Below are 26,214 nucleotides of genomic sequence, written 5' to 3'. Positions count from 1 at the left end.
CGGCTAGAACACAGGTTTATTTGACCGGCTAATGTGGACGGGCTTTAAAGTTATAATATTCGAATGACATTTTAAATGCAAATGTTGCACAATTTATGTCGCATCATCTGGCAATTTGCATGCAAAAATGCCTTTCGCAATTTACGGCCATACACTTGCGGTTAATTTGTGTAGTAAATAAATCAAATTTTATAGTTTCCAGCCTGCAAAGCACGGACCATAAAACCAATTGATTTAATTGCATTCGAACGAGTCACAATGAGGCTGCGTGGTTGTTGTCAGAAGAATGCACACAAAAAGTTATTATAAAATGTTGCTCGTGGAAATTAAGTCTTAAGCCATTTTTGCAGGGCTTAGCCTAAGTAAATAAAACGATTTCCCTGTTGGAGCAGATTGCATATATCATATAGGCAGCCAAAGCAGCTCGTATCCGGTTTCAACTTGTCTTCGACTTGGCCAACAATGGCACTTGGTGGCAAGCTGGGGACTTGGCCTTCTGCAACAGCGCTTTGAGAACAAAAGTTTTGGGGCGGCGGCACCACTCGACGATCCATCCACTCAGCCTAAAATGGGGACTCTGGGAAACGGAAGAGGCGCAGTCTATGGCGAAACTCAATAAAAGAAATATTTTTGTTAGCTCACATAAAGTACTTTCATAGTTGGATGAACTGAAACTCTTGCACGGCGCGCTCGCCAAACTTATAATAGTTTTTCAAGCAAAGCAAATGCAATTCCACTTTTGGGAAAAGTTCGCTCAATAGACCAGATTCCCGCCGCTCCACTCGTCGAGTGGACTTTGGCCAACAAACAAATGGAGAACATGCGGGACTCCACTCGAACATTGAACATCGAACAATTGGAATTCGAAAAGTGGCCCGAACAAATTGCTCCTGCGACACTGCTGATAAAACTTCTTCTGTTCACGACCACTCCTCTCAAAAAGCAAAAACTTCTGTCAATATTTGAATACTCAAATTGCCGGCCAAGAGCCACGTTAATATGTACTCGCCTAGGCCATATTTATATTTTAATTATAATATGGACAGCTGACCGCAAAGCCTGACCGCATTTCATAGCCTTCTAATATTTGGAAATGAGCAGAGAAATGAAATTGCAATGGGCAGTCAAGGATAAGCATTCGGTTATGAGGCAGTTTACATTAGCAAGGATTCAACTGGCACAGTAAGCCAAATTGCTGTGCTAGAAACTTTTTTTGTTTAGGTATTTATGTAAAAACAGTTTAAAGTGAGGAAAATTGTATGGAAATATTTAGCAAGGATTTAACTATCACAATAAACCAGATATGTATAATACAGTTCTGAGTTTATTTCTGGTTTCATTGGGGTGGCTAAGTATAATAAAAATGTTATTAAAATTTAAATGCAAAACACAAATACCATATAGTGGATAACTTTAATTTGGAATTCTATCCCATTTAAGCTTACCCACTTTAAGTACCAGCTTACATCGTATTCCAAGTGCTGCCACACGGCGTATGCTTAATGTTGGTTCTCCACTGCAACCGATTTAAAAATAACAATGCAGCATACTTTCGAGCGCTTACCTTCGTCAAAGTTTTTCCGGCCGGCGTGGCTGGGACTTACATAAGTTCCCCCGTATTTGCCTTAAATGCCAACACCTGCTACACTCTGAAGTGGATCAGCGGCCGAGGCTTTCAAAGTTGGTCTGCGCTCGAAGGAGAAAAACTTGTAAAAATAGCCCAGGGTCGAAAACGCGGTGAAGGACACACAGATTATGCGGCGTGGATTACGCAACGAAAACAATGCATCAAAGTTACATGCTTTGCCCGAAGGCCGGCGTTAAGTTGTAATTAATCTTCCTTTAAATACGCGAGTAATTATGACAGTGTGCATGCTGTAATCAGTTGGCTTTTGTTTGGCATAAATTAAAAATAAACTCAATTAATTATGCAAATATTGTGACAACAGTCTGCTGACTCCGCAACTTGCTTGTTTAATGGCCTTCACCGGGAGAGCGAGTTGCCGAGCTCAAAAATTTATAGAAAAGCAGCACGGAAAAGTGAAATGCAACTGTCTATGCCTGTCCTCTTTGCATATGTATGCCATCCAACGTGCGCCATTTTCCTTTGTCAGGTATTTGTGTATCTCTGTGTGGGTGTGTATCTTGTGTGTACGTGTATGTGTATGCCTTCTGCTTACGCCATCTTTCTTGCTCAATTTGTAAAACAATTTTGCATACAAATTGCAACAGCAGCGAGAGCTTGACATGCAGCACCCAAGCGGAGCGACCTGCCAGGATATATTCTATAAAAATTCCTTGCCATGCAGCACATGCAATACACAGAGACGAGTAAAAAGCAAAAAAAAAAAAAAGAAAAAGAAAGCGTGGCAAACATGCATGACAATGCATGACTAAAGTAATGAATTACTTAAGTCCCTCGCCCACTGCACACAACAAGACATATGTCCCTCGATCCGGAACCGAATCCGGGGGTTCAGTTGTGGGTTTACCCCTTCCCCCCCTCTCTTCCCCTCCTCCTCCTCCTCCCCCGTCTTGAAAAGAAGGAAAAGAGAAAACTGAGAAAAAGGATAACACGAAAAAGGTCGTGCCGCTCGGCGATGAGATGTGAATTTGTGTGCATTTGTTTGCTCGATTTGAAATGAGCGACAAGCGACTGGCTTTTAATGCAACTGCATCCTTTGGCCAAAATGATTGAGAGACTGAGTGCTGGCGCTGTGCATTTGCATTTTCAAATCAGAGACGATGATCAAGACGAATTGGTAGCAGTTTATTTGCAAAGTCATGCCATTCACGCTGTAAATCAGGGGAAAGTGGGTTCGCTGCATTTGCTTTGCATTACAGGGAAAGCAAACTCAATGCATTCGACTTAATGGCGAAGAATCAAGTTAAAGTCGAAAGGCAATCGATGTTGGGTACTTGAAAAATAACTCCCAAGTATTCACTGCAATCGAAAAGATATTTAACTTAAGTAGATTGAGGATTAAATATTAAGAGGACTAGATTTAAGATACAGTTTCTATTTAAAGTACTTAATTTTATCATTAAACCAAATTAAAGGTTAACAAACCTGCAGGCTACCCAATCAAAATGAATTTAAGCTTTAAATTTCATCCGGGAATCAATTTACCTTTCATCCATTTAAGCAAACATTAAGCAAATTACAGAGCAAAGCCAACGGGCTTCCACTGCAAATAAGTCTGCTTAAACGGCGATAATGACTTTGGTCAATCAGTATCCGTGCACAAAATGAAACAGATATTTAATCGCTGGATGACAATAAAATTCAATTTATATAAAAAACTGGGAAAAGTCATTTCTGTTGAGCGGTGGCGCTTCCTCTCCGGTAAATCATTTTTAATGGCTCTTCTGCAACGCCACTCACCTGGTAATAAATGCACTCATTACGGCGGCGTAATTAGCTGCAGCTTAAGTGCCGGGAAAGCCGTTTTCCCCAGCACGCAAATGAACCCCAAAACCATCAAAGGCTTTCCCTTATTTTCCTTTCCGCGGCCACAAAGAGCTCTTATATACTTATAAATAGAATGGATATCAGTGAAAATTTCCCGCTGCGAACCGAGTGGCAAATTAAAGCCTCGCGACGAAGGCAATCTCTTCGCACCTGTCGCAACAAAAACAGAATTTCCCACCTGCTCATCCGCTCGAAAGCCGCGCTTAACCGCCTAAACTCAGCGAACCCCTGCTGAGCTCACCTCATTGCCGGTGGAAAATATTGTCGCATTTTTCAATATGCCCCTGCTTGCTTGCCGGTTGCCAGCTTCCACATTTCAGTTTTCCAGTTTTTCAGCTGCCGCCGCCGCTGCAGAAAAAGTTGTTAAGTGTGTGGTTAGCCATGGCCCGTATGCGTCTGCAGAGCGGGCTTAGTGTTGGGATGAAAAATTCAATTTGTTACGCTCTTTATGTTGGCTTTAGCTGCTCATAACACACAAAACACACGCCGTTAAAAGCTTAGACACAGCTCTCTATATATGGTGTTCATATATGTGTGTGTATAGTGCGGGCAGAGGCGGCAACATCCTGTTTTGGTTGAGATTCTAATAGTTTACAGCATAAATTAATGGGACTGGCGTGGCACAGTGGGACTAACCTTGTGGAAAAGGACAAAATTTTTAGCAATTTTTACTTTTAGTAAATCAAATGGAAAATCAAACCAAGTCATGCATGAATTTAATTGCAAATTAAAACTTTATTTACATATTTGTACGGATATAAATATGTGAGCTTATTCTTTCTATGTTTTATAAACAAACTGTTTTTACTATACCTTGTTGTATATTTTCAATCACTGTGCCGCAGGTAACTCCTTTTCATTAAACCTTCTCCTTCAGCTGAAATTTCATTAAAATAAAAGCCACTTCAAGCCTCTATCAGACGATTTAAGCCCACATTCCCGAAATGAGCTCAACTTGACTAAACTATTAAAATGCCAGCACCACGAGTCTTATCCCCCTTCTCCCTGCCCCTTCCCCTTCCCCCTCCTTTTCCTTACTTCCTTCAAGTTAAAATACTTAGGTGAAATTTAGCAATTGCGAACGCGCACTTAAGTTTAATTAAAAGAGCATTAATTGTAGCCGGCAAGTGGAGTTGTTGCGAATCCGCGGTTATAAATTGCAGCGGGGCCAGTCGACTGGGGACTTTTACCTGAGCTATCTGCACCCACAACTATGCCGGGGAAACTTGCAACTTGCATCTAGCTACCAGCGAGTGGCGGAACAATTTGCGTGCCTCATGCACGCACCAGAATTTATAGCCACGGTATTGTTGTTACTTCGGATTAAGAGTGCCTCTTGCATGCTAATGAAATATGCAACTAAGTGGCGCGGCTCACTTTCCTAAGCGGGTTAATCGCCCGAGAGTCGGGAAACTTGCCTCTAACTTCGAGGTGTATAAATCGCAAGGACGCGAAGGATAGCGGATAGCATTAAGGATGGGCCATAGGAAGTGGGCTGTCCGAGAGTTTGCTCAAACTCAAATTGAATTAGCAGCCATGTTGTGGGCTTAACACGCGCCAACTGCCGGGAAATTAACGAAATTAGTGGGTGGATTAATAGGAAAGGTCCACTTAATATTAAGTGTACATAATCTGTAATTTATTTTCCCACTGAAGGGGTTATTCTGGTATTAAAAACCTTTAAGGTGAAAATGAGTATGAGGTGTTGAGTAATAAATTAAGGTATAAAATATCTCAAAGAGATTAGAAACCATTCATATTGGCGTCTAATGTAATATTTGAACATAACATTTTTTCTAACAAATATTAGGATATTTTCAGGAATCTCTTTATCGGGTTTTAACCCTCAAGATATTTTTAAAAGCCTTTATTATTTCTTTTACGTATTTTTCGTTTAATACCTTATTCTTTTCTTAACTGCTTTAATCGTCTGAACGCTGACATCATCGCACCTTTTATCCACGGTTCAGCTTTTTCGAATCGCGGCTGTCGTAAAAATAACAATGCATTGGCATTCCGGTTCCTTTGCTTATTATGTTAGCCAAATACCTCCGGGCCAAATCCCTTATTGTCCGCACAAATGTCCCGCAATTTGTTGGCGGAGCAAAAACAATTCGAGTGGATCGGCAAACTGACAAGTTTCTCTCATGGCGCACTAAAAATGAAGACACTGAAGGCGGCTATGTTGTAATGTGGCATATAGGGGAAACTCGACTCGGGAAACGCGAATCGGGGAAACGGGGGAGGGGAAAACGGGAAAGGAGAAACGGGAAACGTGGCACAATGGCATCAAGTAAGTAATACAATAGAAAAAGCAACTCGCGTACGCGTGTGTAAAACTTTATTTTTACGACAAAGTGCAAGCGGCAAAGTTGTTAGCAAAGGACTGAGGGGCAACAACCACGGCGGAGTCGAAGTTGCACAACTTGTTGTCGCTCCGCAGTTGGATTTTAATTTTTAGCAGCGACATGAGACAAAGTTTTAACTAAAAACTGCATGCAGGCACAACTTTCGGGCGACGGCGGGTAAATTTGATTTTTATTTTTACAGTCAGGACAGCCCAGACTCCAGTGGCACGTTGCTCGCTGCGTATACGCAATGTGCGCCCAACAGTTTCAATTACAACTTCATGAGGTGCGCCAGAGCGAGGGAATCTAATAAGTTTGCCCCTCAATGTTGTTTTTGCGATCCTGTGGATGACGTTATCCTTGGCCAGGATAATTAGCAGCGACACTTGACGCCGCGATTAATGCAATTTGATGGCCCGTGATTAATGCGTCGCCTGTCGTGTTGCAACTTTACGCAAAATTTGCTTAACAAATGGCCTAAGTCCTCCCCGAAATAATGTATTCAAAAAGCAAAAAGCGAGACAGTGGAGTGAAATAACAAAGAAAAGAAAATGTTTTTGTGTTCGCTGTTTAGATACGGACCATGAATAATGACATAAATTATCAACTTTCTGTGAGTTCTTCTCGTTGTCTTTATAAAAATCACAAATTTGATTTATTTTTCTTTCTGCTGGAGAACAAAAGAAGTGAAACAAAAGAACTTTTTCCTCATATTTACCTAGACATTAGGTTTTTTCATTTAGTACGTTTCGCTTGAATGTCACTTTTCTTTAAGAGTACTTCATGTTTCGCTGACACAAATCCCAATCAAAACTGGCACTCAGCCACTGTTAGCAGATTTATCTATAAAATGCTTAAATTATATAAGTAGCTCTAACTTTTATGGAGTTCTGCAACAACGTCGGTTTAAACTGGCTTCGTGTTTCTCTTCCCAAGTAGAACGCAAAGTAAAGTTTGTCAAACTTTTGTTTCAAAAGTCAAAGGCCCAGCAAGCTGATGAATGCGTTGAAAGGCAGGAGAGTCCTTTCTGCAACTGGACCACACCCGCATCCTTGAATCCTTGGGTCCTTGGGCTCTTATCGCCCGACAGTTGCAAATTTATATGCGCCAGCTTCCTTAAAGGCCAGCAGAGCACTAAAAGCTGAAGAGAATTATAAGCTGCCAGGCATTTAAAAACGCATAAATGTATTTTCCGGCGCGCACTCGCATAATGGAAAATTTATGAACTGCTTTGCGGCAGCAGGAAAAAATTAATTGCCGAACTGAAACAAGAGCATGGCCGAGTGTCAGTGGGAAAACTATTAAAAAGGCATCTTCGCCAGCCGTTCAAGGTGAAGTGGCAACAACTGGAGCAAGTTTTCCTCCACCTGCAACTGCCACTTCCGCCAGCAACTGCAACTGCAGCTGGCAAAGCAAAACCGAAAAAGCCAACCTGACTTCCTGTTTTTCCTGCTTTTCCTGCTGGCCAGGACCAAAACCAAGGATCGACGACCAAGGACCGACGTTCAGTAGCCGAAAATGGGGAAACGTCCGTTTTATAGCGGAAATATATTCTTGTGCGGAGACGCGCTGATGATTTATGTATGTTTTGGCGTTACGTGCTTTGTGTGCCATCGGAATTTAATTCCTGGCCAGGATACTCCAGCCGGGTTATTGCCCCTGCGGTTAGGCAGTTACTTTTCCATCGTCGTCTGTGTCTGGCTTTTGATAAAAAGTTAACCATCGCCAACTTTCTGGCCTCAACTTATCAGGAAAAAAATGTGGCTGACAGAAATGGGTTAAGCCCGAACAAATGCTGCAATCATTAGCCAGCTTTTTCCTTTAGGCCTCCGATGGCGAAAAGCCTCGCATAATTCAGGTTAAGTGCACTTCATATGCGTTTATGCTGACATTAAAACACATGCGATGGCTGCCAGGACTTTTCGCTGGCTAAAACCCCCTCTCCCCCCTTTCCCTTCTCTCCATTACAACTGCGAAATTAAAACTTTTTTATTGAAGTTGAGAGCATGCGTGCGTAGTCCTGGCTAAAGCAAATGCGAAAAAGTCAACAAAAAATAATAACAAACTTTTTTGCCAGAGCAAATGCAAAACAAAAATGTCGCACAAAGAGGAAAACTTGCAGCATTTCAGCGCAAATAAAATCCTGAAGCCGGGCTCCCAGTCCCAGCCATTAAGCATTGGAAAATAATTAAAAAGTTTTCGTCGGGCTAATGGAAATTGAATTGCGGGCGCGTCTTTAAAAAAAGACCAAACATTTTCATTAAAATTTCGTATAAATAATTCAAATGCAAAATAATAGCGGGCAAACACTTCTCGAGAAACAATAAATGTCCGAGAAGTTTATATTTCTTGGTAAAGAGTACTATGTATTAAATAAATTTTTAAAGGAAATAATTTTAAAAGCAATGTTTATTGTTAGAACGAAATAATAATAACTGTGGCGTTAATACGGACTAATTTAACAATTATCGAATGTGAAAATGAAAAAAACCGCACACCAGCGGGGCATTGTTAACGTCAATTGGCGGTATGGATATGCTGTCCACAAAAAATCGGCTGAATAATGCATTTCATTTAACGGAATTTCCAGGTTAACACTTACAACATCCCGCACGCACACACACACTCACTCACACACACACTCGCACACTCGCACTCCTGACAGGACCAACTGGCGTGGCACGTCAGATCACAGGACGTCGCCCACGCGCTGCATGCTCGGTTGCATTTTTTGGCAGCTCGCACGTGTTACCGCTCAACAGCTCCATCTGTACGTCCCCTCCCACCCACGAGAAAAACCTCTATCCTTCAGCGATTTCCACCCACCCACCGCCAGCTGCCATTTTTCCTGGTTTTTCCTTTTCCCACTGGCAGTGGCAGTTCACACGAGTGCACGGCATAATGCATTTATAAAGGCCGCCGAACAATGCCAACAGCCAGTCAGATAATTTCATTTCATTTCGCTACCGCGGGAATGCCGTTTCCGATTTACCACTAACCGTTTGTTTTTCTCGCACTTGGCACTGCTTTACATTCACTTTTGTACGTACACTTTCTCCATCCCTTTCTCCACCCCTTTCTCCACTCATTTATTTTATTTTTCCGTGGCGCCGTCGTTACGCTCGCCGTGCTGCGACTTTCAGTGGCACATGAAGTTTTATGACGACTCTTGTGCCGCGTGTCTCGCCAACTCGAGCCCGGATATCATAAGCGCTGTCACCGACCAGCAAAAGGATATACACGCAAAAAAACTTACCTTTCTCAGAGCAAATCATAGCGTAGAAAAAAACTTAGCCAATTTGATTCTAAAGAGTTATACATAAAAATGTTTGCAATGGAGCTCCAAAACAAACTGCATTTAAGCTTTTCTATTCTAAGAAGGTCTCCTGATGGTTTCCGGTTTTTAATAAAAACAATTTTTTTTCTCTGTGTAGCAGTCAACGCCTGCGTTTCAAAAGACAGAAGAAAAAGCGACAGTGACGCTGGCGTCTGCAGGTGAAGGCAAACAATGCAAATATTTGTATGCTCCATAACTATATAGCACACATATAGGGGATATATGCTGGGCGGAGGGTAAAGCAAGGCGTGCCAAGCGCACGATAAAAAGTAAAGTCTCCTTTTGTTTGGCAGCTAAAGTTGAAGTCTGCATTGATTCGTTCAGAAATCAGAGAGCACTTTAACAACAGTTTTTATGTATAAAAGAAGTTCTTCATTGGAAAAGAAATACCTTTAAATTTGTACAATCAAAGTGTGAACTTGCCTTTCTGTATTGATCTCCCCTAAAATACAATACTATCACCCAAAAAGTTGCCAATTAAAACAAGCCAAGCCAAACTCAATTTGCCGCATTTTAAATCATTTCACTCCAAAGTTGAACTATGCTAATTAATGGCAAAGTTTTCGGAGCCCAAAACCTAATTGCGGACATCTTTGCTCCAGATGCATTGTTAATAATGTTCCACTGCGATGACGCTCGTCCTGCTTCTCCTGGCTGAGGTTCCTTGTAGATTGCTCCCCGATATATATACATACTTGCGATATATATATGCGGGTATTTCATTATGTAGCTGTATAATTTCAATATGTCCGCAGTGCTGCCAATAAAATTTGCACAAGCAGAAAAAGGCAACGCAAAAGTTTTTGCCAACGAAGTGAACGATGCAATCATGTGGCCCGCACCCCAGCGTAGTTGTGTTTCGTAGTTTTTGTTTTTGTTCCATCTTTGCCACTTTGGGCTTGAGCTGGCAACAAACTTTATTAAAAAGTATGCAAGAAATTTTTGCATCTATACATTGCCCGAGTACAGAGTACAGAGTACGGAGCACTGAGTTCCGAATACCCAAAGGGCTGCCGAGGCATCCGGCTCTGGCTGAAAATGGAAGTTTGGACCTGGCTGCCAGCCCCATCCTGCCGCAACTTTTTCAGCCCCTCTCTTCAGATTGACACGAATTGGCAAAATGAAATTGCAATTTCTTGTGATAAATTTCAATGAGCATTTTGCCAGGGCGCAAACAAGAAGTGAAGGCCCGAGTTGCGGCAACGATTTCGCTTCGTTGAGTGCAGTTTGCTGTATGTTAGCAGTCGTTTCGCAAATAAAAATTGCCCACATAAATTGCGTGCCAACTGCTGATTTATGCCGAATAAATAAAAACTCCTTCGTTCGAATGCCTTTGAGAAACTGTTTTTAAATGTGTGCACCAAATGCTTGCAGACAATATTTATCAATTAGTGGCCAAGTGTCATAAACATGAACATGTGCACTTTTACACTAACTGGCTAACCTCTGTGGTCGGTTTATTATCCAAAAAGTGCAGCACATGAATTGTGAATTTGAGAGATAAGCTCTTAAAATCCAATAAAACAATTTTCTTTCCACTTCGTTAAATATGCTGCATTTTTAAGGTGCATTGGCATGAATAAATTGTTTGTAGACTTAGTTTTAATGTTTATGTTTATTCACAGTTTTTATGCTCTTTTTACAGGAATTTAAATTACTACAAATAAAGGCCTTATAATTTTTAAACTTTATAACTTTTATTCCGAATAGAGTTGTAGTTTTTAAGGGCATAAATTAAACTGAGCAGCCCGCCTTTGTATGCAAATGTGAGGCAGTTTCAGCAACTCGGCCTTAACTTTTGCGCTTACATTTGAAACACTGACTGCAATTAACGAGCTGTCACCCGGTGTCTTTGCCATCCGTTTGCCATTTCAGCTGTCGTCTGGGGCAACCACCACGAGAGCCTCTCCCTCAGCCCGGCGGAGCACAGTGTGGTGCGGTACACGGAGGAGTCGCTCATCGTCCAGTGCCGCAGCCCCAATAAAGATGTGGCGCTGCAGTGGAAATCGCCGAAAGGCGAAATTATACGCGAGCACAAAGGACGCATTCACATTGAGCAAACATCGCCAGGTAAGAATCATGTTGGGTGGGGTTGGGTTGGATTGGCTCGAATGGGATGGGATGAGCTAGATAAAACAGAAAGAAACACTGCAGGGGAACAGGGGAGTGACGGGGTCAGGGGTCACGGGGGGCGAATGTATACAAGGCCACTGGCACAACAAACCCAATTAATTGCAATTCTCTGCCCGCATTCCTTGTATCTGAGAATACCCAGTAGATGCAACGTTAGTGAAACAAACTAGATTTTAAAATATGGGTTGAAAATATAGGTATTGATTAGAATTTATATAAACTTTATACTATTGAAACTAGTACAGAACGCTTACTTTTTTTATTAAGTTAAAACTATTTAAATCATTTTTTTAATAATAAGGAATGCGATGAATAAGGATTTGTACTTTAAAATTTAACAAACTAAAATAACTGCAACCTGTTGAATTAAAGCGCGTTTCTTGTATAAATCAGCTTAAGAAAACATTTAAATAAGTAGTACTTCTGGGGTATCGACTAGTCATTACTTTGGAGCCCAGTTTATTCAGCGCTTTTCCTTTATGCTCAACGCTTTGTTTTGCGAACCCCGTTTAACCTTTTTCTATGTATTCCTTACTCAATTTCCCATTTTACATTTTCCATTTTCCATTTCTTTTTATGCCCCGGTCGCGTTCGCTTGTTTATTTTCCCTGCGCAGAACAATTGAAAATCGTTTTCGCCCACATCGCACTGGCCGACAAGGGCAATTGGTCCTGCGAAGCTGCTGATGGAGGGCTGCATAGTAAATCCTTCGATTTGATTGTGTACCGTAAGTGCTGGATTCGCCGGAGGCCGTAGGTCAGTCATTAATATTGCATTGTTTTCTTGCCCCCAAACGAACCAACCAACGAACGATTCAACGATTCAACGAATGAACGAACATATGTGCGAAAATGCTGGCCACGAACAGAGAAAATTACGTTCACGGAGAACGCCACCGTGATGACGGTCAAGGAGGGCGAGAATGCCACCATCCTGTGCGAGGTGAAGGGCGAGCCCCAGCCGAATGTCACCTGGCACTTCAACGGACAGCCCATCAGTGCCGGCGGTAAGAGTCCTGTCGATAATGAGCACTTCCCATTTACCATTTACCATTTTCCATTTCCCATTTTGCATTTCCCCCCTTCCCAACGAACCCAACTATATGCTCCTTGCCACTCCGTTCCATTTGCAGCCAGCGACGACTCCAAGTTCCACATCCTGGCCGATGGTTTGCTCATCAACAAGGTAACGCAGAATGACACCGGCGAGTACGCGTGCCGGGCTTACCAAGTCAACTCGATTGCTTCCGATATGCAGGAGCGCACAGTTTTGATGAAAATCGAACGTGAGTGTGATTTATGATTACCAAAAAAGCAAAAAAAGAAACAAACAGGGGAAAACAGGTGCACACTGGTTAAGGGAAACTAAATGAAGGATACTTTGTATTTTGAGATTTCTTAAGAAAGTATTTTTAAAACCTCTGATAAGCTTAAAAATTAAAATTTTGTTCTGCAAAAAATTAGAAAATTTTGTTAGTATAAATAATTTTAAATTATGGTTAAGAATAGTTCCTTTAATAAAGTGTAAGGGGAAGGTTTTAAATTTTTTAAAAATTTTTTTGTTTTTAAGCCCCAAAATTCCCAACCCCGTGTTTAGGGGAAAAAAAATTTTTATTTTATTTTTATATATATTTTATTTTTATTTTTTGAGAAAAATATGAAATAATTTTAAAATAAGAATGAATTAATTTAAAAAAAACCTAACGAGCCCAATAAAATAAATTAAATTAAAAAAAATACAAAAGAAATGATTTTTTAAAAAAAAAAAAAAATTAGAAGAAAAATTTAAATATCTATTTAATAGAAAGGTATTTTTTTTTGTTGAGAATAAATTGGAAAAGCTTTTTTTTTTTTTTTTTTTTTTTTTTTAAATATATACGAACATTATAACTACTTTAATTTATGAGGATAACATATTTAAATATTTAAGTATCTAAAAATTTTTTTACGGTATATATTTTTTTTTATTTTTATAAAATTTTTATAATATATTTGTTAATAAAAAAAAAAATTATTTTTTAAATATTAATTAATTTATTTTTATAATATTTGTGTGGTTAGTTTCCTTTTTGTAAATGGTTGAAAATTATATAAGGTTAGGGGATAAGAAGGTGCAGTGAGGAGGATGGTAAAGAGAGGGGGGTATCCGACAACACATATGGGACTTTGATTCTTTTTTTTTTTTTTTTTTTTGTTTTTTTTTTTTTATTTTTTTCTTTTTTTTTTGATTTTTAATTTTGTTTTTATTGGCAAAATAAATTTTGGGGTTAAAAATAATAATATTGGATTGGTGGGGATTTAAAGAAAAAACCTCCCACCCCAAAAGAAAAAGAGGGAGACCGGACCCTTTTAGCACCCGCCAAGGACAGATTCAAAAACTACCATAGAAAAACTTTGTTAAAAGGTAAAGTTTAAAAATATTTTTTTTTTTTTTTTTTTTAATAAAAAAAGGGGGGGGGCGACCGAGGGGGGGGTTATTGTGAGTACAGATTACCTCATTAAGACTCACCGATAGATAAATTCAATCTCTTTTCTTTCTTTCATTTATTTCAACTTTACTTAAGTCAAAATCTCTTATGTTGATTTTTTATTTATTATAGATAACAGAGCAAGTGAACATTAGTTTCCGTCTGGCCTTAATTAAAGTCCGTGTAAAAATTTTCCTTCCTTTTGTATGTGATGATAAGGAAAACTTAGTCTGAGGAAAATACAGAGAGTATCAAATTGCGATTGATCTTCTAGCCTTGCTGGGTTTACCAAATCACTACAATATTCACACTTACTAAATAAGTGCTTCTTCAAGCAGGCGTTCCGGAAAATAGAGGCATTGTTTTACTGAAGTGCCCTATCCACAGTTGACTTTTAGAAAGAATTATTTATAATTTTTCTTAGAAATTAGACTTATGTGAGTTGAGACTGGAACATAAGAACTTTTTTTAAGAATAACTTATCCGTTTCATATTGATTAAAGCCTTTTTTTTTTTTTATTTTTTTTATAAAATTTATTTTTTTTTTTTTTTAAAAAAATTAAATTTTTTTTTTTTAAAAAAAAAAAAAAACAAAAAATAAAAAAAAAAACAAAAAAAAAAAATTTTTTTTTGTTTTATTAAATTTTTTTTTTTTAATAAAGGGAAATTTTTTTCTTTTTTTTTTGTTTTTTTTTTAGTAAAAATATTTTTATTATATAAAGTTTTTATACTAAGAGTGGTTGAAATCTATATTTTTTTAAATATTTATATTATTTTTATAGGGAGAGTTAATATTGTGAGTGTAAATGATTTTTTTTTAAATATTTTATTTTTTTTGTTTCTTTTTTTTTTTTTTTTTTTTTTTTTTATTTAGTTTGTTTTTAAATATTTTTGTTTTTGTTTTAAAATTTTTTGGTTTTTTTTTTTTTTGGTTTAAAGCTTTTGTTTAAAGGTTAAAATTTTGGGTTTTAACTTTTTTTTTTTTTTTTATATTTTATTTTGTAATTTTAAAATTGGGGGGTAGAGGGTTCGCAGGGAAAGCAACGCAAGGGTGCAAGTTATGTATGTCAGTTATTTAAAGAAGAAATTATGGATTTAAAAGTTTTTTTTAAAACGATTTTCAAAAGCGTTTTATAAGAAATATTTGAGGAAAATTTGAGGAAAAGGGAAGCAGTATTTATGGAAGGTTTGTAGCCGGGGGTGGGCTTAAAAAAAGGGTTTCCAAACTAAATCCCATTGAAAAAGTGTATGGAAAAAAAAAATATATATGAAAGAAAAATGTTACTTAAAAGGTCCTGGTTAGTGGGAGGGGGTATTAATATTAAGATTAGGTTGGTAATGCCGTTTTGTTTTTATATTTTGCGTTTTGGTCTGAAGGGGCGTAGAGTGTTGCAGTGAAATTAAAGAAAGTTAATAAAAAATTAAAAAGTTTAGTTTAGAGAAATTATTCAGATATTAATATCCTAATTCGAGCTCCAATGAGAGGCAGATATAGCTCAACTCTTACACCCCCCTTTTCCGAAAAATTTATACAAAAAAAATATTAAAATACAAATTATTTTGGGTTCTTAAGTTCTCCAAATAATCATACATTTTTCCCTTTTAATTATTTAAAAAAAGGGGAGAATTTGTAATTATTGTAAATTAAAGTATTATAAATTATTTAGGATTAGGTATTTTTATTTAAAATTTTATAAACAGAGTCCAAGGGCTACCCTAAAGGAAATTAAGGAGTGTTTTCCGGGATTTGCAAAAGTGTTATCGTGGTATAAAGGGAAAGAATTTTTTTTTTTTTAGGATTTACCGTAAATTGAAAACCGTAGGAGTGTGTGATGTTTTTTTTATTTTTTAATTTTGCAAAATAGTCAAAATATTAGTATATTAGTGTAAAAAAAAAAAAAAAAAAAAAAAACCAAAAAATCTTTGATTGTTTTGATGATTTTTTAAATGTTTTAGACGTTTTGTTAGATGAATTAGGGGTCCGGGACACCTAGAAAAATTTGTCAAAATTATTAAAAAAAATATAAACCCCATAATTTGTTATATGTTGTTATTTTTTGAGTTTTTTACCGTGTGGAATTTAGGGAAAGTTGTGGGGGTTTTGAAAAGGTTTTCAAACCCCTGTCGAACACTGTAAAAAAAAAAATAAAAAAAACGAGTATAGCAGAAATTATTAAAGATTATTATAATCGGAATGTTTCCGAATTGGGTGGAATCTTAAAGTGAATTGGATTTGTCCTTGTTTTCTTGGATTGCCGGAAAGGCGGCAAAAAAGGCCAAGATTACTTATATTGGTTGTCCGTATTTTGTTTTTTTTGCGGATTGGGTAACCCCTAAAACCTAAAAGCCATAAGCGTTAAAAACTCAAAAACCTTAAGTCCCAGGCCGTTGTAAAACCCCAAGTTTAAAAAAAAGTCTTTTAACCCCTCAAATATAATCAACTATTCCGAACAAATGTTAAGCCCCATTACTAACTTCCCCGGCCCCCCCAAAATATAAAAATTTAGTTTCGGCTTTCTTTTTAATTTTAAAATTAAACATTTACTTTAAATTTTTACTTTTTTTTTTTTTTTTCTTAAAAAATTTTGAAATCCTTAAGCCGGAAGGAATAAAATTATTAGGTTTTGGTATAATTTTTTGGGTGTTTGGGTTTAGATATTTTTTTTATTTCTTCTGGCCTAAGGAATTCAGAGATCCATTTCTTTTTTTTCCTTTTTTTTTTTTTAATTGTTTTGTTTTGGGGTTGCTGGGGCCGGGGGCAAATTATGTTGTAGGGGAGTAGATTAAGGAAAAAGGGTTATGATAATGAATACAAAATATTTTTTATAAAAAATAAAGCCAAAAAAAGAAGAAGGACCCCCAAAAAAAATAAGAGAAAGAAGAAATTGAAGAAAAAAGAGGGAAAAAAAAAAATAATTTTTTAAATTAACCTAGTTTTTTATTTAAAATTTTTTTTTTTTTTAGGTTTTTTTTTTTGAAATGTTTTTCCCATACACCCCAAAATATTTAATTTAGGGAATTAGAATTTTTTTTTGTGTTAAGCAAGAAGGAGGAAGTTCAACACCACTTGTTGTCTGGGGAGAAAAAGGGGTTGGGAAAGTTTATTAATTTTTTCCCGTTCTTTACGGGGGGAGGACTTGGAAAAAAAATTTAAAAACTTTTGGAATTGGTGGGGGGGGGGCGAAGCATAAAAAACCGCCCTTTTTTCGTGTGGGGTTTGGGGTGGGAAAAGTACGCCGAAATTAAATGGATATTATATTGGAAGTGGTGGAAGTTTAGGAAGGGGCTGGGTCTTCCTTTTCCTTTTTGTTAATAATTCCGAAAAATTTAAAATTTTTTTTTTTTTTAGAATGTCCAAAAGTTTAAAGGTTAAAAAAGAAAACGCATTCCCGATTCCCAGAATTTTGAATTTTTTTTCTTTTTCATAAAGTATATTTTTTTTTAAGTTGAAAGTTGATAATTGGTTGTGGCCTTTAGATTTAAATTTTAATTATAAAACTAAGTTTACATTTCCGTCCCGTTTTTTCTTTTTTTAAGTTAAGGTTTTGCCTTTTGGATAGCCAAAGGTACAATTCTCGGTTGCTTACTGGACAAAGTCGTTCCGGGCCTCTAAGAAACGAAATCTTCGTTTATTTAGACGATCTTCTTGGGGTTTCCTCCAACTTTTAAAGTCCTTTTGACGTTCTCAGAGAGATCGTTTTTTAAACGGCGGGATGGATAATTAATAATTGTAAAAATAATTTCTTTCTGCCACGGGGGGGTTTTTTTGGCCCTTTTTTTGGGGGTGGGGGAATCCCAAAGATCTTTTTAAGGTCTAAAAAATTTTCGAATTTTTTGTTTTTAAAAATTTTAGGAGTTTTGGGGTTTTTTGGGTTTTTTGGGGGTGGTATCGCATATTTTTTCTAATTTTTGCCTTTTTGCCTTCTCCCTTCCCCCACTTGATTTGGAAAAAAAAACGTGGGTTTTTTTTTACTCTGAAACCCTTAAGGCCTTCGGAGGGGTTAAGGGTTGTTTTTGGTAAGCTCGGTGGTGGGGGTGGTTTTTTTTTGCCATCGCCTCCCCTTGTTTTGTTAGCCAAGCGGGTGTGGGTGCGGTCTTGTTTTGATAATCTTAAGGAGAGGGGGGTCCGAAAGCTTTATTTCTTAATAAGAAAATCGTGAGCCGAGAAAAAAAAATAAAACAATAAGTGATTAGGAGGTTTAGGAGGCATAGAAACTTTTAAGAATTTAGGGGAAGACCAGGAATTAACCATATTCACCAATACACCTCCCAAGGCTCGGGCCAACGTCAAATTATTTCTTTTTTTGTTGGGGGGGTTGTTGGTCTTTAAGTTTTCAATTTTTTTTTTTTAATATAAAGGTTCTTTAAGGTTCTTTAACCACTCTTTGTGCGTTTTCCGCGTATGGGGGGGGGGAGTTGGATTTTTTTGAATTTTTGTGGGTTGTTTTTTATTTAAAATTCTAAAATTTTATTCGTATCAAAATTTGGTTGGAAGGTTTCGTTAAAAAAAAAAAGTTTCCCCTGAGTTAAAAAAAGAGAAGACGGCTATGTTTACAGAAAAGCAGAACATTAAGGGGTAAAGGTTTAGGGTTAATTTATGTGTAAATTTTAGATATCCAGAAAATTTTTATCCTTTAATTCCATCTTCAAACACTTTTTTGGCCTTTGGCTTCCGGTGGTGGATTAGATAATAGTTTGGGGGGGGTTATATTATTTTCTTGGCCCCTCTTTTGGGCCCGAAATTAAAGGATTTTTTAATGGTTGGGAAAAAAAAAAACAACCAAATCACCAAATCAAGTTCTCAGACGACTTTAGGAAAACCCCCATAACTTTGGTTTTTTTCGAATTTTTTTTTATTTTTTTGTTTGTTCCCTCCCTCGAGAGGGGGGTGGATTGGTTTTTTTTTTGTTTTCGCTTTTTTTTTTTTTTATATTTTTATTTTTAAATTTGTAAGAAAAATGATGGTTTTTTTATAAAGTAGGTTTAGCGAGAGAAATTTTTTTTAAATTTGGTGTTCCCAAAACTTTCGTTACAAAAAACGGGTCAAAATTCCGTTTTTGAGGCTTTCGAAAATTTTAAAGAGGAACAAAATTTCACCCCCGCTAACAGGTGTTCCCTCGCCTCAGGCCAACGCTTCGGGGGCGTATATCGTTTTTTCCTTTCCGGTTTTGGAAGGGTTTTTGGGGTCTTATTAAAAAACTGGGGTTAGTATTTGAAAAAAGATAGTTGTGCCTTACGATCTTCGTTTCATTCTAGTATTGGTACCAAAATATAATTTTTGGGTTTTTAGAGAGTGTTTAGTTCCTTAAGAATTATGTTTTGTTAAGAAAAATAAATTAAATAAGCTAACCGCCGCTTTTTTTTATTAAATAGGATGGTTTCTTTAAAATACGTGGCGAAGAAGGTATAAAGGAAAAGAGGAAAGGTCCGGATCGAAACGAAAAATACCTTTTTTTTAAAAGGTGTCTTTTTGGGGGAGGAAGGGGGGTTTTTCGTGGTAAATTCAAGAAGAGGTGTTTTTAAAAAGGTTGTAACAAAAATTTTTTCCTCCCTTCGTAAAAGCGCGCGTAATAAGGAAGGTTGGGTATTATTAATAAGGGGTTGAAGATTTGCAAGGGGGGACTGTTGGGTAATTATCACGCCAAAGACATTCGCCAATGACGTCACTCAGGCGGTATCAGCCAGGGGTATATAAAATAAAATTTCTTTTTTTTATTGCGGCAAGGGTTTTTAAAGGGGCCTTTAAGGGCCAAGTGATTTTTTTCGGCCGTAAAAGTTTAATATAAATTAAAGCTAAGCTATTATTTGGGTAATAGCTTATTTATTTATTTATTTAGTTAATAAGGAGTAAAAGTGGAGCTGGTTTTCGGTTTCAGGTATTTGGTTTTATAACGTACCCGACCTTCCCACCCCACCCTCTCCCTATATTTGCAAAAAGTTCTTTAAGGGATTTTCTTCCGATTGGAGCCGGTTTGGAAATTTTTCCCACTTTTACAAAATTTTTTTTTTTTTTTTTTTATATATTATATTTGGAAATAGTGGAAAGAGGAAAAAGGGCTAAGCGCCTAGCTGAGTTGTGTTTTATTTTTGTTTTTGATTTTGTATTGTATTGAAAGGGGTAGAAGTTTTTTTTTTTTTCAATCCCAACCTTTTCTTTTCTTTTTTTTGTTTTTTTTTTTTCCCGTGGGCCTCTATACAGCGGCATTGGGGGGGCTCCCCTAAAAGAAAGTGGGGGCATGATTTAATATCGTGCCCCAAATTAAATCGGACAAGAAAAAGGGGAGTTTCAACTGGGATGAAAATCGAACGTGAGTGTGATTTATGATTACCAAAAAAGCAAAAAAAGAAACAAACAGGGGAAAACAGGTGCACACTGGTTAAGGGAAACTAAATGAAGGATACTTTGTATTTTGAGATTTCTTAAGAAAGTATTTTTAAAACCTCTGATAAGCTTAAAAATTAAAATTTTGTTCTGCAAAAATAGAAATTATGGTAAGAAGACTTAATTAATTTTTTACAACCAATAAACAATTCTTCGATTTTGTAATGCCACTTTTAGGGTACCTTCTTGTTTATTTATTGAATTTTAAAAATATTGTCTTACGTAGGATTTTTTTGTAATACGGTTTCTCGCACACAAGTCACATTTTCCGTTTCATAAATTATAAATTATTTGCAACTTTTTGTGTGAAAGAAAGCCCAATGTTTGCCGTTCAAATTACTTGAGCTCCGTTCTGTTGTTTCCAAGTTTGGGGGCTCTAAATTCTGCGGTGGCGCTTAGTATGCGATGCACTGAGCGGTAAATAGTTTCTGAGCACGAAAAACGCTGGAATTACATTCGCTTTTGATGGATCCCGCTGTCGGCCGGTGTTCCTGATGTGTGGCAAGTGGGCGTGGCGCACATGCAGCTAATGGCTCAACTTGGCCGGGAACTGATTTATGGTTAGCGGACATGGTTTTTCCATTTCGATGGCCTACCTTTGAGCGCCGCCAGTTTGACAGCCAAAGATTTTTGAGCTTTGTGTAGGAACAATTTGCAGGTTAATTGGGTTTTAAACAGTTCAATGCATTTCCCAACATTAATAGCATATTTTGTATGAGAAATATTAGGAAAAGATTTTAATTTAGAGGCAAGAAGGCCTAAAAAATAAATGATGGTAAATCTGTTATGGTTCCTTTGCCTTTTTATTATGTGGACTTTTTTAGTTTTGCTAAGACTTATTTTTACAAAATAAAATCTACCGTTTTGGCTGGTTTTTGCAACTGTTAAAGATTTCTATTGGCCCCTGATTTTTCCCTGTGCAGATAAGCCCGTTTGGTCGAAGGCGCCGTTCGTCAGCCTGCAGTACGCGTACATCAACGGCACGGCGACCATCATGTGCGATGCGCTGGCGGAACCGCCGGCGAACTTCACCTGGTACCGCAAACACAAGACACTGCACAGCAACAACAAGCTCTACACCATCGAGACGGACAGCTACTGGTCGCGGCTCACCATCCACGTGCTGAACAGCAGTGCCTTTGATTCTTACAGGTGTCGGGCCAAGAACGATCTGGGAGCCATCGAGAGAATCACCAAGTTGGAGCAGGGCGACAAGCCACCGGCTCCGGACAACTTCGCGCTGCGCGGCTTCAACTCGAACACCTTCGACATCGTCCTCAGTGCGCCACGGGGTCCGGCCAAGAGTCCCATGGGGGTGAACGGGTTCCGCATCGAGTACATGACCGAGATGGAGTTCAAGTCGGACGCCGGCAAGTGGCACAACGCCCACCGGAAGGACTATTCCTTCGAGGAGGGTGAGTTGATAGAACTAGTCAAAAATATGGCTTATAATACATTTGATATATATACAGTCCGTTACTACAACGACACATTGGATACAATGACACATCGCTGTGTGTTTTAAACTATATTTAGTTTAAATATATTTTATTAAATGAAGAAAACAACATTACATTATATGTATTATCAATAACCAAAATGTTTTAATAGTAGTAAAAATTCAATTAAATTAAATGTGAGTCTGAACTATCTTTTTTTTTTTTTTTTTAAGGAGCAACTTTCCTTTTGACCAACCTGGAACCGGACACGAATTACCTGGTGAGGGCGGCATCCCGCAACGTGGCCGGATTCAGTGACTTCACCAAGGTGGAGAAGTACCAAACGGGGACCCTGGAGCCGCGATCCTCGTCGGGTGTCCTCTGGAAACCCACGATCCTCCTCCTGGCACTGATGACGCTGATGGGAACGAACCTTGGATGAATCTGAATCTGCAGGCCAGAAACCAGAAAACATAAAACAGGAAACTGAAACCCTTAACCCCAATGTGCTTTGTATAGTGTAAGGCGTGTCCACGGGGACACTTTTTTGTCTAATTTGCTCGGTCTAAGTGTTTGGGTTAACTATTAGGTTCAGCCCAAAAACAGGGTTACGTTTAAGTTTAGTAGGTTTCTTTCTAGCTTATAACGCTTCCACTCGAACTATTATTACGGAACACCTATAGGAATATTTATATATTTAAACAAATCCTCATAGCGGTTAATGAAATTAAACGGTTTGCTGGCCTTGGCTCTCTTAAAGCTTTGCTCAACTTTCCCCTCTGTGAAAATTGTAAATTAGCTCACATCATTATGTTAACTTAAGTTTCCCTGCTGAGCTTAAGCCTTTGCTAAAGAAATTCTATTGCCACAGAATCTCAGATATAATCAGAGAGTAGCCAAAGTAAATTATTATTCTTTCATCCAAAAAGAATAAATATCTATACAAATAAAAGACATCTTTAAAATAAACTACATAACATTTTCACACAATCCATCAAACGCATCAAACTTTAAAGAGTTTTACGAAAGAGCTTAATAAAGCATTTAAAGGTTTATCGCTATACTAAATAATTTTTTAAAATTCAAAATCGTCAAAGCAAACATTTTTACATGTGCATTTTCAGAGCTAAAAATAGAGAAAACATTCGTTTGTAAAAATATCCATAACGTATCTACCACAAAACAAAGGACAGACAAATAACCGTTGCCATACACAAAATCAAAAATATATTTTACAAATATAGTTTATACCCAAAAAATATATATATTTCAGACTAATATGCGGTAAGATGAAAACCAAAAGACCTAGCCAAAGATAAAAATATTTTGTGGTTTCCGCTTGCCAATTGTGTGTGAGCCAAAATAAAAAGTTATTATACAAAAATTTGAATTAATCATTTACTTTTGGAACATTTTCTGATGGTAAGTTAAAAGGCAAGGGAAGTTTTTGTTTTGAACTATCGACATTAGTTGGCCTAGCTAGTAATGCTTTTATTTCAATTGACTCATTTCACTTTCGGCCCAAATTGGATAAATTACAAAATTAAAAATTCCTGCATAGAATGAATAGAAAAATTCCATATTTTAGTCAGAACTCAAATCAGCCGCTAGGTGCAGATTTTCACTTGGATGAGCAGATGTTCCTTAAATGGCAGAACAACGGGAAATCTAAAACGAATCTGAGTAAATAAACAAACATGATTTTTCTAGGAGATATTAATAGAATTGTCTGAATGTAGGTTCCGACCGAACGTACAATCGGTACGTTAAAACCCTGCTTCGAGTGCAAAATTCCATTCACAGAAGATTCCCTCCGAGAAGAACTAAAAGTTCTCATGACCATCGGAGCCGCACTTCAGGTGGAGAATGCTCCAAGGGCTGCGGGGAGTCGGAACCAAAAAGAGTGGCTGTTGTCAGGCCGAAGCAAAAGAATCGCCCTGTGAAACCGCTAAATCTGATTGCTGCTCGAAAGATAAATCTGCGGAATCTTGCGGCCATGGCAAAAATAAATGTTCGAAAAAAACAAAGCCGGAACCGACAAAGTCCACATGCTGTGATGCAACTGACCCAAATCTCAGGAAATGTGTGACCTTTGAAAAGCCGGTGGCCAAGGAATTTCCAGATTGTGATCCTCCCTTTGGCGGCTGCCCGTGTTTGGAGTCCACAGAGTACTCTTCCTGTCCAATCAGCGATTGCTGCGATGAGGAACCACAGGTAGTAGTCCAAAGAACTTCTTGTAAAGATCCACCAAAGCGAAAGTCCAGTTTCTCATGTTGCAGTTGTTGTAAAAAACGGAAATCCCCTTCCTGTCCAATCAGCGATTGTTGTGAAGAGGAACTGCAGGTGGAAGTCCAAAGCACTTGTGGTAAAGAGCCGCCGAAGCGAAACTCTAGTTTCTCATGTTGCAGTTGTTGCAAAAGACCTAAGATTGTGGTGCCTTCCGATGGGGGAATCAGGTCTGAGTCAAAACTTGTCCACAAGGATCATTCCCAATCACAACATTCTAAGCCAAATTCCAAAGGAAAATTTAAGTCAAACACTAAAAATTGTTCGGCGGATCATCAGAAATCACATGCCAATTCGAGTTGTAATGAAGTGAACAAGGATCAGTGTCATTACTTCCATTTGTCAGAGAAACCTCATTGCTCATCGAAGCCACCGCCATGTGGAAATTGTCCCGACATTTCGGATTTGTCCAAGCAGTTGTGCGAAATGAACAAAAAGTTGGAAGGCATTCAGAGTCAGGAGCTGGGCGACATTCGTCACCAGGTAAAATGTCTTACTTCCAACATGGAATCTCTGGCTAAGAAGTGCGTTGAAAGCAAGCCACCCTGCCCGAAACTAAAAAGAAAAGCCTCGAGCACTTGCCAATTTTGTCGGGGAAAAAGCCTGCCGCTCCTCGACAGTTTCCTCTGCCAGTTGAACGACGCGATTGGCAGTCTTTGCAAATCGGATGTCCTGATCTCCGTATTCCTGCGAGCAGATAATGTGTACCACCTGAACTTGAGGGATCTCAACTCAGGAAAATCACTTGGTTGTTTCCTGGTCAGCGATTGCGGAATAGAGGAGGCCCTCAAAATGGGCATCTTCAAGGACATACTCACCTTGTCTGTGATCGATGTGCGCAACACCATCAAGCCGAAGAACTGTCCCTTGGGCATATCCTTTGAATTCCACTACGCGGATCGCCAGAGCGGAGGTTCCGACCTCAAAACTCGAAGGAATTGCAGGGCGGGCGAGGAATGCCTGGCTTGTGTTCTGGGTATTCCACTGAAGTCGATGAAGTACGTCTACTCCGTACCGCAAGTCCCTGAAGGAAGTTCCGGTAGTTCTGCTCCAGATCAAACCCTTTTCAGGCATCAGAAATTCCTGTCTTCAGATAAGGTCGCCATCCTCAGTGATAAATTAGTTTTAACCGATGACGATGACAATTATGTTGTGGATACACTGGAAAGACCTTCACTTTCAGACCTCGAAAAAAACACTTAGTTATGGAAATTAAATTCCTATGCAGTTTATTTTACCTTTTTAAATGAGTTTTCAGCTAGTTGAGGCCACATAATCATACTTTTTTTGGTCAAAGGAAAGCAAACAATTGCCTTGGAAAAACAGTACTGATTTGTTGCCCTGATTTCGAGCGTAACCCCCTCTTGGACTTTCCGCAGTCGGTGGACCGCATGCAAAACTGTTCATTTGGTCAAAGAGCGCGTTTTGTCAATCAGCCACGTCAACGGGGCCCAAATGAAAGGCCCGCATCTGCGTTTGAACCAGGAAACTTTGTGGGGCTTTTGGGAAGGGAAATAGGAGAGTAGGGGAAGTGCGATGACAGCCGCATAAATCAGTTAAATGCCAAACGTCGGATGCGGATGTATGTGTAGATGAGGATGCGGATGCAGATGCGGATACGAATGCGGATGTGCGTTGCGTCTGCGGCAACGGGTAGCATATTGTTCGAAGTGACTTTTATTGCACGACCGCGCGTTAAATATTTTCCTGTGCTCGCACATCGGACATGGATGCCCCTCATCATTCTGGCCGAAACCAATGACATCTGCCCTTTGCCATCCGCATCACAATGAGCCATGATCGCGAGCCTTATTTGGTGGGCAAACAGACGCAGTTCAAAACAATTGTCCCGCCTTTTAATTTTGCAATGGCAATGCACCAAAGGGTTTGCCTTTGCCCGTTGGCTTATGAACCCCATAGCACGCAATATCAACACTTTAAGTCAACAGTTTGAGTCATGACAGCTGCAGAAAAACAAGGAAAACGAGGAAAAACTGTTGGAAAAAATCAGCATTCCGCCATTTTAGGCCTTTAACCGCCAACCGTTTGGCAAGTGGGTCACTTTCGCACGGGCTTTTAGAGCACATCAACGCTTGGCCGCGTTTATTTTTTCGCTCCGCCAACGAAAACCATCTGCAACCGGCTCGATAGGGGGTAAGTCCATTCTACCAATGCAATTTCCATGTCAGCAGAGTTTTCCGCTTTTTTCGCATATCTGTTTCGTTTCATTTGGCTTATCGAAAGTTAAGCCTTCAACATTTTTCACAACGCACATGAGAGATCTGGCTTTAAATGAAAATCATTCTTTGTTTGGGAACAAAAAGAAACTTTGTGTAGGAAAAATATAAAA

General features: G+C 38.4%; 3 protein-coding genes across 3 annotated transcripts in view; all 3 read left to right on the top strand.

The window, feature by feature from the left end:
* The window catches only part of LOC108089953 (igLON family member 5), a 68,862-nt gene extending 45,900 nt beyond the window's left edge, over positions 1-22,962 (top strand). The window contains exons 2-7 of the mRNA XM_017188444.2: positions 11,033-11,227; positions 11,907-12,017; positions 12,159-12,296; positions 12,423-12,575; positions 21,063-21,554; positions 21,812-22,962. Of these exons, the coding sequence (XP_017043933.1) occupies positions 11,033-11,227; positions 11,907-12,017; positions 12,159-12,296; positions 12,423-12,575; positions 21,063-21,554; positions 21,812-22,020 (1,298 nt within the window). The 3' untranslated portion in view covers positions 22,021-22,962. The remainder of the gene's footprint in view (positions 1-11,032; positions 11,228-11,906; positions 12,018-12,158; positions 12,297-12,422; positions 12,576-21,062; positions 21,555-21,811) is intronic.
* Positions 22,963-23,078: 116 nt separating this feature from the next.
* On the top strand, positions 23,079-23,667 carry LOC108089994. The gene is made up of 2 exons (XM_017188496.2): positions 23,079-23,261; positions 23,318-23,667. Exons 1-2 carry the CDS (start codon positions 23,141-23,143, stop codon positions 23,665-23,667), a joined length of 471 nt encoding a protein of 156 aa, XP_017043985.2. The 5' UTR covers positions 23,079-23,140.
* A 16-nt stretch (positions 23,668-23,683) lies between these two features.
* Positions 23,684-25,096, top strand: LOC122320006. The gene is made up of 2 exons (XM_043207912.1): positions 23,684-23,792; positions 23,858-25,096. Exons 1-2 carry the CDS (start codon positions 23,779-23,781, stop codon positions 25,065-25,067), a joined length of 1,224 nt encoding a protein of 407 aa, XP_043063847.1. The 5' UTR covers positions 23,684-23,778; the 3' UTR covers positions 25,068-25,096.
* The last annotated feature ends 1,118 nt before the right edge of the window (positions 25,097-26,214 follow it).

Source organism: Drosophila ficusphila, unplaced genomic scaffold (assembly GCF_018152265.1).
Source record: "Drosophila ficusphila isolate 14025-0441.05 unplaced genomic scaffold, ASM1815226v1 contig_412, whole genome shotgun sequence".
Taxonomy (NCBI): Eukaryota; Metazoa; Arthropoda; class Insecta; order Diptera; family Drosophilidae; genus Drosophila; species Drosophila ficusphila.
The sequence above is the reverse complement of the archived record's forward strand: the minus strand, read 5'-3'. Positions and strand labels throughout refer to the sequence as shown.